Source organism: Paroedura picta, chromosome 12 (assembly GCF_049243985.1).
Source record: "Paroedura picta isolate Pp20150507F chromosome 12, Ppicta_v3.0, whole genome shotgun sequence".
Taxonomy (NCBI): Eukaryota; Metazoa; Chordata; class Lepidosauria; order Squamata; family Gekkonidae; genus Paroedura; species Paroedura picta.
In genome coordinates this window covers 42,779,463-42,792,864 of record NC_135380.1, presented here as the reverse complement: position 1 = coordinate 42,792,864, position 13,402 = coordinate 42,779,463, and the positions used below count along the sequence as shown (strand labels likewise).

General features: G+C 51.6%; 1 protein-coding gene across 1 annotated transcript in view; it reads right to left on the bottom strand.

The window, feature by feature from the left end:
• The window catches only part of COL5A1 (collagen type V alpha 1 chain), a 263,653-nt gene that overhangs the window by 181,092 nt on the left and 69,159 nt on the right, over positions 1-13,402 (bottom strand). Inside the window, exon 4 of the mRNA XM_077306664.1 lies at positions 5,171-5,333. Coding sequence (XP_077162779.1) covers positions 5,171-5,333 — 163 coding nt within the window. The remainder of the gene's footprint in view (positions 1-5,170; positions 5,334-13,402) is intronic.

Here is a 13,402-nt window from a genome sequence, read left to right as displayed (position 1 = left end):
ACATCTTACGTATCATAGGCTCAAAACAACCAAATTGCTAAAAAGATCCATTTTAAGTTGTTACTGTCAAAATCATGTCACCATAACTTTTTGCCATGTTTTTTGCAGTTATATATATTTGTATTCATTTGTAGGTAGGCCATTATAACCCCATCTTGCTTGGCATTTCTGTTTTTTGTAACAGGGTTCACTGAGGGTTCAGGTGGATGGAATGAGCCATAAATCTGTTTGCGAACAGTTCTCTCACTGACCTTGGGGCCAGAGTCAATGGCTATGTTTGACTAACTTTCATTTTCAGGGAGGGCTATGGGAGAATGAACTTTGCAGGTTTTGGTACCCAGACCTGAGTTTGGGGGTAGAGTGCTGGGGGAGACAATGGATAAGGGGAGGGGGCTGTCCTGAGGTCCGTCAGCAAGGATTCAGAGATGCCTTTTCATTATACTTTCAATAAAAAATTTTCTTTCAACAAAGTCTGCTTATTGGGAGAAACTGACTGGAGTCTCACAATTACAGATATTTCTCGTTTTAGTGCTTGCAGATTAATAACTCATTTCCTCCTGATTATAGTACCTAACAAGGAAATATTTAATGTAAGATGTCTGATGATAGTTCTCAATGGTAGATTTTCTGGAAGGACTAAAAGAGGCAGTGGTTTGCCCGTTGTTCAAGAAATCTTTGGACCCATGAGAGTCCAACAACTATCATCCCGTCTCACACTTAGCATTTCTGGGAAAGATGCTTAAAAGGGCTGTCACAAACCAATTGTCAGAATTCCTGGAAGAAGCCTCAGTCTTAGACCCATCCCAGTCAGGTTTACAGCCTGGCCATGGGCTAGTCACCCTGACTGATAACTTCTGTCACCAGTTGGACCAAGTCAGGTTGATGCTGCTTGTGTTACTGGACCTCTCAGTAGCATTCGACACAATCGATCACAAGCCTCTAGCTCAGTGGTCCCCAATTTTTTTATCACCAGGGACCAGTCAACGGTTGACAATTTTACTGAGGCCCGGGGGAGGGGGTAGTCTTTTCACTGCCTGAGCCCCTGCTCCACTTGCTTTCCCGCTGGTGTCCCTGATTTCCCACCACCCACTGGGGGGCGCTGCCAGCAGTAGCTGGCACCACAAGTGAGCCAGAGGCACTCAAAACCCCTGTCACTCATCCACTGTAATCTGCCACCCCCTTGAATCTTCACAGAATCAGCCTCTCCATCAGATGGCTATCCAGCCTCTGTTTAAAAATCTCCAAAGATGGAGAACCCACCATCTCCCGAGGAAGCCTGTTCCACTGAGAAATCACTCAGGAACTTCTTCTGAATGTTTAGACAGAATTTCTTTTGCATTAATTTCATCCCATTGGTTCTGGTCCGTCCCTCCAGGGAAAGAGAGAACAACTCTGCTCCATCCTCTACATGGCAGCCTTTTAAATACTTGAAGATGGTTATCAGATCCCCTCTCAGTTGTCTCCTCTCCAGGCTAAAAAGACCAAGTTCCCCAACCTTTCTTCATATGTCTTGGTCTCCAACCCTCTCACCATCTTTGTTGCCCTCCTCTGGACATGCTCCAGTTTGTCTACATCCCTCTTCAACTGTAGTCCTTAAAACTGAACACAGTAAGACCAAGTAAGGAAGTGTGCCTACCCAACCTGGACAGAGTGCAGCTATCAGTGGCTTGCTCCACCAGGAACCTGGGCATGATTCTCGATGCCTCCTTCTTAATGGAGGCTCGAGCCACAATAGTAGTGTGACTGACATTCTGCCACCATCGCCAAGTCAAATTACTAGTGCCCTATATGGTCCTGGACCATCTGGTCATAGTGATCCATAGTGATTGACCACATCAAATGCGGCTGATAGAGGTAACAATACAAGTATGACGGATCCACCTAAATCCAGGTGGCACCGCAGATCATCCATCAAAGCGAACAGCACGGTCTCCACCCCATGGCCAGGACGGAAACCAGACTGGTATGGGTCCAGGGCCTAACTTTCCTCCAAAAATGCCAGGAGCTGATCTGCAGTGGCCCTCTCAACTAGAAGAAGAGTTGGTTCTTATATGCTGCTTTTCAAAGGGGCTTACAGTCGCCTTCCCTTTCCTCTCCCCACAACAGACACCCTGTGAGGGAGGTGAGGCTGAGAGAGCACTGATATTACTGCTCAGTCAGAATGGCTCTATCAGTGGTGTGGCAAGCCCAAAGTCTCCCAGCTGGCTGCATGTAGGGAAGCATAGAATCGAACCCGGCTCGCAAGATTAGAATTCTGCACTCCTAACCACTACACCAAACTGGCTACACTAAATTACACCAAACTGCCTTACCCAGGAACGCTAAATGAGATACTGGGCAATAGCTGGCAGTGTCCTGCGGATCAAGTGATGGTTTCTTAAGAAGGGGGCAAACCACCACCGCCTTGAGCCTATGAGGGAACTCTCCAGACACAGCCAGTGCTGCACCGCAGGGGGGGGGGAGGGGAGGCGTCGGCGTGCTGACACCCACACCTCCTCTCCCCCCGACAGCGCGGCACGCCGCTGGTTGCGTCGGGACTGAATGGCCACTTCAGGCACCGAAGCGGCCAATCCTACATCAAATCTATTCCCCCGCAACCACCACGGAGCTTCCAGTTCACATTCTGCATCAACCGTGGCAGTAAGGTGGAGCAACAAGATTTTATCCGCAAAATAGCTCGCAAAAGCCTCACAGCCTATTTCCAATTCACTACTATTTTGGCACCCTTCTTTGGGGGTGGTAAGAGTCCGAAGTACCTGAAAAAACTGGGCCGGCTGAGAGCTAGTGGACGCAATTTCCGCAGCAAAGCAATCACGCTTCGCCACTTTCACCACCATCTCATACGCTCTCTTAAGCGTGTGATTAGATGTTTTTGCCGCCTTGTCGCAAGTCGTCCGCCACACTCTCTCTAGCCGTCTCACTTCCCTCTTCCTCTCCCACAGCTCCAAGGAAAACCTTGTAGATAGATAGACAGATAGGTAGGTAGGTAGGTAGGTAGGTAGGTAGGTAGATAGATAGGTAGATAGATTTGTTTCCTCGAGGTCATCTATTGATAAGCGACTCCTATATAGAAATATTTGACCCCCAGAGTCAAATGTAGTCTCTGAGGTCCTCTTACAAACATAATAAAGTCAGGAAATTGAGTTTAAGAAGGCTCTATCCTGACCCCCTACTATTCAATTTCTTTATAAACTAGATCTAAAGCCCATTTCACTCAGGAATGAAATGGGCGCTAGATTGCGTGGAAGCGGGGCCACCCCCCACCCGAGGCTCTCTCCAGCCTTCTCCTGGCCGGCGGAGCGGCCGGGAGAAGGCGGCGAGGACCCCCCTACCCCAAGGCTCTCTCCAGCCTTCTCCTGGCCGGCGGAGCGGCCTCGCCGCGTCTATGACACGGCGAGGCCGCTCCGCCGGCCGGGAGAAGGCGACCAGGCCCCCCCGCCCGCCGTGGCTCTCTCCAGCCTTCTCCTGGCCGGCGGAGTGGCCTCACCGCGTCGTAGATGTGGTGAGTCCGCTCCGCCGGCCGGGAGAAGGCGACCAGGCCCACCCGGCCCCCGAGGCTCTCTCCAGCCTTCTCCCGGCCGGCGGAGCAGCCTCACCGCGTCGTAGATGTGGCGAGGCCGCTCTGCCGGCCGGGAAAAGGCGGCGCAGCCCACCGTTCACCCGTGGCTGTCTGTGCGGGTGAAGCAGGCAATGGGGAGCGGGATGGACACTCGGAGGGGCCAATCAGGAGCCGCTTCGTGGCTCCTGATTGGCCCCTCCGAGTTTTTATCCTGGACAGGGCCCGCCCTAACTCCTCCCACAGTGCCCTTACTGCTTTATTCAGTCCGTGGCGCTCTGCGCCACGGGGCTGTTTAAAGATGATATTTCTTGTAATCTGATCAATTACAGTTCATCAACAAGATCTGCCATTTGTACAGTTCACATCCCTGGTAGAATCAACACACTCACTGATTAGTAAAAGCCACAACTAAATCCAAAGATCTGCATTTTATTTTCATCTCACTGAATTTCCTTACAAGACACACCAGGTGACCAGCAGCACCATGGAGATGAGCCAATTCCAACATCAGCTTCCATACGTCAGAGGCTGAACGTGCCTGTCAAGGTACACAGGGGCCAGCACTGCTCCTGCCAGAAGAACCTCCAGGACTAAAGAAAGACTTCCAGGAGGACACTTGGGAATCAGCGGCAGGGAGGTCTGGGGCAGAGCAGGGTAGAGCTTGTGGGGCAATATCTGGCAAGTTATGGGAGGACCAGGCACAGATTTTAGTAAGGAGACATAGCTTATTAGCTGTGCATCCATTTTGTACGCCAAAGATTCCAGGTTCAGTCCCCAGGACCTCCAGTGAAAAGGATCATATGATCCCCATATTTAGTGAACTTTACATTATGGTATTAGCTATTGGCAACCACAATACTGTCAAATCTACAGAGTATACAAAAGCATGAGATAAAATAAAAGTTAGATTCTAAAATCACAAGACTAAAATTGACTAATAGTCAGAGTTAAAATAATTAGGACAACAAATTATTTTGTTTGTTTATATAGTTATGCCTATTCTTGGCAGCAACAGCAAATAGGGCAGCTCTGTTGGAAATATGCAGATCTATATCAGATATATCAGATAACAACAGGTCTAAACAACAGGTCTGGCCTCAGCTGGCAGTGTGGCTATGCCTTGCAGGACCTCAGAAACGCACGGAGGCCCCACAGGGCCTGGAGCTCATTAGGCATAGCATTCTGTCCTTTTCAGCCCTTTTGGTGGCCAATTTCACCTCTTTGGGACCCAGAACAAATTCCAGTCACTGGATCTTAGTACTCTTTGGGGGTGTAATGGAAGAGACACCCCTGAAGATCAGAAAGTCCCAGCCCTTTTAGGGACTTAAAGGTTAACACCAAAACCTTGAACCTGATCCTGTCTCCAGTCTGGAGCCAGTGCAGCTGGGAGAGCACAGATCCATCGTGTGCTCTCCATTGGGTCTCAGTTGGGATCTGAGCAGCTGCATTCTGGACCAGTTGGGAGTTCCTGGAGTGACTTCAAGGGCAGCTCTGCACATGAAGACTCATTCCTTTCCTCCTGGAACATTCCAATATGAGAATAAGCCTTCACACCCTCCGATCAAGAAGCCAGCAGTGGCCTTCTAGCCCTGTCTCCCCTGCTCCCCTTACCTCAAAGACTTCTTCATCCAGGATCCTGGTCCCAAACACTATTATGCCGTTGACATCAATGACAGGGTGATCACTGCGGTCCAAGAACTTGGTGGTTTTCTTTTTACAATCCAAAATCAAGGTGACATTCTTCCCGTGCACGCTGATGGCCACCCGATGCCACCTAGGAAAAAACAAGGCCCATGAGAAGATGAAAAATAGACCCCCAGACATTAGCACAGGTGGGGCTACATGGATTCTACCCTCAGACTCCACACCATCAGCATCCCAGGTATTGATATCTTGCCTTTTAGAATCACAGAATCCTCAAGAGGGAAGTGGCCATCTAATCCACCCACTTGCTCAGTGCAGGATCAGCCTCAAGCATTGAGGATAAGCATTTATTTATTTATGCAGGCATGCGTGGATGCATGTTTTAGATTTTTTTTTAATATGCTACTGCATATAAGAACCAACTCTTCTTCTGCCAGCAAGCTGGCTAGCAGTGGGTTACAGCGACAAAATTCCACAATGAAACAATAAAATCCCCAACATTAAAACCCACCCTGTGGCGAACTAAAACCTCACCCCGCTCATTTGACAACCTCCCAGTCAGCGTCTCAGAGGTTTAATGGGGCAGCCTGCTATCCTAGCTAAGATGAACTGGGGGCCCCTGCAGGGTCCTCAGCTCTTCCGGGAGCTCATTCCCCCGGGTTGGGGCCAGGACCAAAAAGACCCTGGCTCTGGTTGAGGCCAGGCATACCTCTCATGGGCTGGGGACCACCACCAGATTTGTACTGGGCTCTGTGGGAGGCATAAGGGGATAAGTGCTTGCTGAGATATATGGGTCCCAGACCATGAATGGCCTTGAAGGTTAAAACCAGAATCTTGGATCATAGTATCATAGAGCTGGAAGGGACCTCAAGGGTCCTCAAGTCCAAGCCCCTGTAGAATGCAGGAAATTCACAACTATCTGCCCACCACAGTGATCTTAATTCCACTCCCATTTGGACTTGATATGGGCTGCAACTGGCAACCAATGCAGATGCCTCAGCACCAGCTAGGTATGGGCCCTCCAAAGTGTGCCGGTGAGGACCAAAGCAGCTGCATTCTGTACCAGTTGCAATTTGTGGGTCAAAGACATGGGAAGGCCTGCATAGAGCAAGAAGTCAATCCTGGAGGTGACTGTCACATGGATCACTGTAGATAAGTGCTCTGAGAACAGATAAGGGGCTAATAGCCTCTCCTGGAGTAGGTGGGAAAATGCCAGGTGGGCTACTGTGGTGACCTGTGCCTCCATCGACAAGGAAGTATCATTCCCAGGTCCCTCAGCCATTCCTCCTAGGCCTTGGTCCCCAGGCCCCGGAACATCCCCATCACTTTTCTTTGCATTGTCCCAGTTTTGTCCATATCCTTTTTGAAGTGGAGCCTACAGAACTGCACACAGTACACAGGTGCAGTCTGACCAATACAATATACAGTTGGACTATGACATCTTTTGACTTTGATGTGATGCCTCTGTTGATACAGCCCAAGACTGCATTTGCCTTCTTTACTGCCACATCACACTGTCTGCTCATATTTAACTTACAGTTCACAAGTACCCCAAGATCTTGCTGACATATATGCTACCCAGAAGCGTATCTCCCATCCAGTATGCATGGTTCTCATTTTTGTGACCCAGATGCAGAACTCAAAATTTTCTGTTCTTACCTGCCCTGAGCCAGCTGGGAAGGGCAGGTTATAAAAATAAAGTTGTCATTATCATTCTTATTACAAGGAGAACATTTCAGCTCTAAGGGATACACAACTGCTGACCCCCAAATCCCCACACTTCAGCTAAAGAACTTCAAAGAGAGCTCTGATGTGAAAGCGCTGACCTCAGGTGCATCCAGAGGTTTGATACAACTTCCACCTGCCCCTGCCAAGGCCCAAACAAGGACCCTCCACACCTTGGTATCAGAAGTGCACTCTACCCTGACACAATGAATGAGCACAAGAAGTTAGGGAGATGGCAAATGACTGCTAAGGTGAATGTTCACTAGGGATTGGTACAAACCGGCTGACAAACTAAAGTTCATAATGAATTTTGACCAGTTGACGGATCGCAAATGCTTTCTGCTCTTCACTGGAAACAGCTGAGTGGCGCCAAGCATGGCTGCTAGTGTCCTACCTGTCCTCTGACCACTTGGCCACAGTGATTAATGCAATGGTCACTTCCAGATTAGATTTCTGCAACTCGCTCTATGCGGGCCTAGCCTTGTCCTTGACCTGGAAATTGCAACTGGTACAGAATGCAGCTGTGCGGGTCCTCAGTAGGTCATCTTGGAGGGCCCATGTCCAGCTGTTGCTGAGGCAGCTGCACTGGTTGCCAGCTTGCTTCTGGAGCACGTTCAAGGTATTGGTTTTGAACTTTAGGGCTATACGCAGCTGGTGGGCCCGGGCCCTCAGGAGGCACACCTGGCCTTGACTAGGACCAGGGCCTTTTCAGTCCTGGCCTCTACCTGGTGGAATGAGCTCCCAGACAAGTTGAGGGCCTTAGAATCATAGAATCATAGAGTTGGAAGGTACCTCATAGGTCATCTAGTCCAACCCCCTGCACTATGCAGGACACTCACATCCCAATCACTCATCTACTGTAACCTGCCACCCCTTTGCCTTCACAGAATCAGCCTCTCCGTCAGATGGCTCTATCTCCTGATGGACGGCCACCCAGACTCCCCCCCGCCAATACATTCACCAGATGTTTAGAAGCTGTAGCTGATTAGAAAAGAATCGCCTGAAACACATCCCCTCCAAGACAGAGGTCCTGTGGCTGGGTAGGAAGAGACTAGATTAGGAAGTGCAGATGCCCACCCAGGCTAGGTTCCAACTTAACATCTCACCCACAACCAGAAGTTTGAGTGTGATCCTGGATGCCTCTCTATCAATGGAGGCTCAGATCACTAAAGTAGTCTACTTGGCATTTTTCTATCTTCGTCAACAACTGCTACTACTAGTGCCCTATCTGTCCTCCGATTGCCTGGCCAAAGTGATCCATGCAATACTCTCCTCCAGGATTGATTACTGTAACATGCTCTTCCCTTGTTCTTGACCAGGGGTAGTCAAACTGCGGCCCTCCAGATGTCCATGGACTACAATTCCCAGGAGCCCCTGCCAGCATTCGCTGGCAGGGGCTCCTGGGAATTGGAGTCCATGGACATCTGGAGGGCCGCAGTTTGACTACCCCTGTTCTTGACTCAGAAATTGCAGCTGGTACAGAACGCAGCTGCTAGGATTCTCACAAAAACATCTTGGCGGGCCATATTGAGCTGGTGCTGAAGCAGCTGCTTTGGTTACCAGTCACAGCCCAGATCAAGTTCAAGGTTTTGGTACTGACCTTTAAGGCCATTCTAAGTCTGGGCCCCACATACCTGTGGGACCGCCTACCTTCTTATGCCACCCCCCAGAGCCCTTCATTCGGTGGCTGCAAACTTCTTCATGATTCCTGGCCCTCGGGAAGTATGCCTGGCCGCAATCTGGACTAGGGCCTTCTTGGTCCTGGCCCCGACCTGATGGAATCAGCTTCCGGGAAAGCTGAGGACTCTGTCGGGGCTTTCTCAGTTCTGCGGGACCTGAAAGATGGAGCTCTTCTGCCAGGTCTTTGAGGCCAGCGTGATAAATATCTGGGCCCCATTCTGAAGAGCCTGGAACAACTGCTGAAGGGACTGGAAGATTATGGGCACAAGATTGTTGGCAGTCCGTTGAGAAGAGGGAGGGAAGGATAACTGTTTTATTGTTTTACTAGCTTCGAAGCCCGTTCCTAAGAATGGGCCTTGAAAGGGTCCCCTCCCCTGGCCCCCGACGAGGCAGCTTTAGGTGGCTTTGGGCTGCACCTCACAGCCAGATCAAGTGGGGCAGGCTGGTGCTGGCCAGCTCATTAGCAGACCCAGGACAGAGCTCCTTAGCAGGCAGTCAGCAGACCGGGAAGCCCTTGTTAGCAAGCCCTGCTTAGCAGGCCAAGAGGCCCTCATTAGCAGGCCCTCCACCACGACCCTTTGCCCAGGGCCCTCTCCCGTTACCTGCTGCTGGCTCCAGGCACTGAGGCACATCTGAGAGCAAAGAGGCTAGAGTCCAGGGACAGAGGGCAGGAGCTTTGCTGGCTGCACCCTGATTGGCCTTATTCCAACTTGGACAGCCGGACATGTCCCACCCCTCAGGCTGTTTCACAAATATATAGAGGAACCATGGATGATGCAGAGTTTTTTTGTGGGGATTTTACTGTGTTACTCACTACGAGCCAGCTTGCCTGGGAGTGGCAAGATATTTATAAATAAATAAATAAATAAATAAATAAATAAATAAATAAATAAACTCTATGATTCTATGAAACAAACTCTTGACAGTGCATGACACTCTTAATTGCACTCCAAGGGAGGCAAGGGAGACACACTTCCTCTGCTGGCCCTTTCATCCCCAGCCAACCTCCATCTTCATGGGGCTAAGTTTCCGGCAGCTCTGCTGGAGCCATCCCCCCTATAACTTCCAGGCATCTGGCTGGTGACCGTCGGGTGCTAAACCAACCACTCATCAACAGGAAGAGCATGGTGTCTTCAGCCATACTGGTGACCCCCTAACCTGTACCCCAGACCAGCTGTATGTGAGGGTGCATAGAGATTTAAAATAATATCAGAGAGAAGATTGCGCCGGGTGGCACTCCACAAAGGAGTGGACAGTAGTGCAATTGCTCTTCCCCCATAGCTACCATCTGTCCCTGACCTTGAAGGAAAGAGGTCAATCACTGTAAGGGCAACTCCATGTTGGTTTGGTTTGCAAACCAGCATATTGATTCATACAGGTTCACGGTTCAGTTTGTGGTTCTGTTAGGACCAGACCCCTCCTCAGACTGAGGGGTAGTTTATATGCAGCCGTTCAGAAACTCCTCCCATTAATACTACATGTAATATTCATTTGCAGCACAATGCCAAGCTGGAATTGACCCTGGACATCAGCCAAATGTCAGACTCCAGGACATATCGGGACACATAGCTCAGATTCTTTAGGAATGCAGGCAGTGAGTCACTACTTGGTTGCTTCCCACTCAAAAGAGATGCATACCTTTGGAAAAATAGGCTTTCCCAAAATGGCAACTAATCCTGTCAGTTCCTTAATCTCTTCTTCCTTTCATAGCCATAGACCTCAAATACCATTTCCTAACAACTCACCCCACCTTCACAGCCTCCTGTCCGGTACTCAAGGGGTCATCAAGAAACATTAATATCTTTAGTTCTAATCAAGTAGAGCAGGGGTGGGCAAACTGTGTCCCTCCAGATGTCCATGGACCACAATTTCCATGAGCCCCTGCCAGCGAATGCTGGCAGGGGCTCATGGGAATTGTAGTCCATGGACATCTGGAGGGACACAGTTTGCCCACCCCTGCTCTAATTGGTTCCAAGCTCTAGAAGGCATGTGAACAAGGCCAAGAAAGCATCAAAACAAAGCAGAAGACAATTCCCAGTGGCCAGAAGGGTGTGTCCTTCAAACCTCATTCGTTCAAAAAAAGAATGGAGCAGAAAAGACAAAATAAGTGAAATATATCAACGCCACTGGTTTGTATTTATTATTTAGACTTATTACCCACCAATCCTGAACCAGCTCTCGCGTGGTGGGTTACGATCTGCCCATATTAAACCCAGTAAAAACCCCGTTAAAACAATTCCAGACATCTTTAATCTGCTCCTGTGGAGCGGATTAAATAAAGGAGTAAGGGCTGTTTGGGAGGAGGGCCCTGTCTGGGATAAAAACTTGGAGGGCCCAATCAGGAGCCGCAAAGCGGCTCCTGATTGGGCCCTCCGAGTGTCCATCCAGGCCCGAGCAGCCATCCCAATTGGGTGCTTCCCACAGCCGGAGACTCACGCCGCAGACTTAACTCACAGTCGACGCGGTGAGTCCTCCAGCCGGGGTACTCCTCCTCCTGCTTCTCCCGGCCGCAGGGGCGGCCTCGCTGCGTAGTAGACGCGGCGAGGTCGCTCCTGCGGCCGGGAGAGCTGACAGCCATCATCCTCGGTCCAGGGAAACTACTCTGCCTTCTCCCGGCCGCTGGAGCGGCCACCGGCCTCCATTCCGCCGATCAATGTTGCCGCCTCCCCCTGCCCGCCCAAGAGGGACCCACTGTGTTGGGCAAGGGGCAGGGTGGAGAAGACGGGAGAGATCAACCTGCCCACTGCTGAGGTGAGTTTCGACGGCGGCCGCCTCTCCTCGGGGCGGCCCGGCACCTTTCCCCGCGCCCCAGCCGCGTGCTCAGGAGTTCCAGCGCTGCCCCGACCCGCACGCTCACTTCCAGTCCGCCGCCCGCCCGTGTGCGCTCTGAGCAGCCTGTGCGCGGCTGGGGCACGACACGGCGGAGGCCGCTGCCCAGCCTGCAGCGGGTCCTCCCTTGCCGAGCACCACTTTCGGCCACCGCAGCACGGCCCTTCTCCTTCGGCCCGCCAACTGCGCACGGCGACCATGGACACCTCGGGGGCGGCCGCGCCCAGCGCAAGCCCGCCCGCTTTCCCGCAGTTGGGGGCCAGCTGCGCTAGCACTGGCGGCTGCAGCGTCGTCATCGTCACCACCTCCACCAGCAGCCCGTTACTTCTCACCTCGGCCCTGGCCCCGGCCCGCGCAGCTGCCAGCAGGCCACGGTGCCACCCGCCGCCACCAGCAACCCTGCCTCCACCGTCACTGCCGCCTGACCCGGACGCACCCGCCAAACCTTGCCATGGTAAGCCTCCCCACCACACTGAGTGCCCCAGCTAGCGCCCACTGTATTTCTCCCACAGCGGGCTTATTTTCTAGTACATACAATAAAACAGACTCCTTGAAAACCATGGCAATCTTCAAACCACTAACCCCCCCAAATCTATGTAGAGGAGTAGGAAGAGGGCGAATGGATGACAATGCTAAATACTGACCCTCTTAGCACCAGGGGGCCCATCAGATCATAGAATCACAGAATCACAGACTTGGAAGGGGCCATACAGGCCATCTAGTCCAACCCCCTGCTCAACGCAGGATGAGCCCTAAGCATCCTAAAGCAGCCGGGTCCCGCAGGGTCTGCAGCTCTTCCAGGAGCTCATTCCACCAGGTGGGGATCAGGACTGAAAAGGCCCTGGCCATGGTTGAAGCCAGGCATGCTTCCCTGGCGCTGGGAACGACCAGAAGATTAGTACCCACAGAGCATAAAGCCCTACGGGGGGCATAGGGCAAAAGGCGGCATTCCTCAGATATATTCCTCACTAGGGGTAAAGCCCATTATATTCAGGAATTCAACGGGTGGTAGAGCTTGGGGGTGGGAAGAGGAAGAGGAGAGCTGTCCCGCATGCAAGGGCATGGGGATGAAGGGGTGTTTTGCTTGTGGGCATTGTGGTGGTATAGTGGCAAAGGAGGAGTGGTAGTGGTGACGTGGGTATGAAGAAAATGTAGTAGGTAAGGATGGATGGGAATGGTTGCTGGCTTTGAGGGGGCTGTGTGGTAGAGGGTGGGGAGGGATTTTTCAGAGAGGGGGACAGCAGGGCAGCGTGTGGCTGCCAAGGTTCCCCTTCTTGGAGGTCATTGCAACATTTTGTGTGGAGAAAGGGGGCCTGGGCCTGGCCACATTAGCTGCATTGCAGGTGAGCTTGGTTGGAGAAGGTTTGGAGGGGGGGTGCAAGTGGGAAGCAGGCTGGTTTCTGGGGGGGGGGGGATAGAGAGGGAGAACGCCTTCCTCTCTCCATAACAAACCCTGTGAGAGAGGTGGAGCTAAGAGAGCTCTCCAGTTTAGATGTCACCGTTCTTTAACTGTTGGCAGGGGCTGGCAGGGGCTCATGGAAATTGTAGTGCTTGTTCATCTGGAGAGTCACAGTTTGGCCATCCCTGCCCTAGAACCAGGAAGACACTGGGGAAAGGATGCACCCCAAAATAATCCTGTGACAGACTTCAGCCTCATTTACCACTAAGCCATGGGTCATTCTCCATGTGATGCCAGCAAGCTCCCAAGGCAAGGATAGGAAGCGCTCTTCTCTTTCCTCTGTAACGGAAGGAAATTGGGCAGAACGGCCTGCAGGAAGGGCTGGGTCTCCAGGGATGTTCTGGGCAGCACGGAGCGGAAATAGTAGCCTCCCCCATCTGTCTGCGAGCCCCATCAGTCACAAGCAAGGAAACAAACACCAAGGGCAACCCAGCCTGCAGGTGGAAAACGTTTGCAAGCTGCCTGACGCTCACCCTGAACTGTGCCGAGGATGGCTAGGTAAGTGG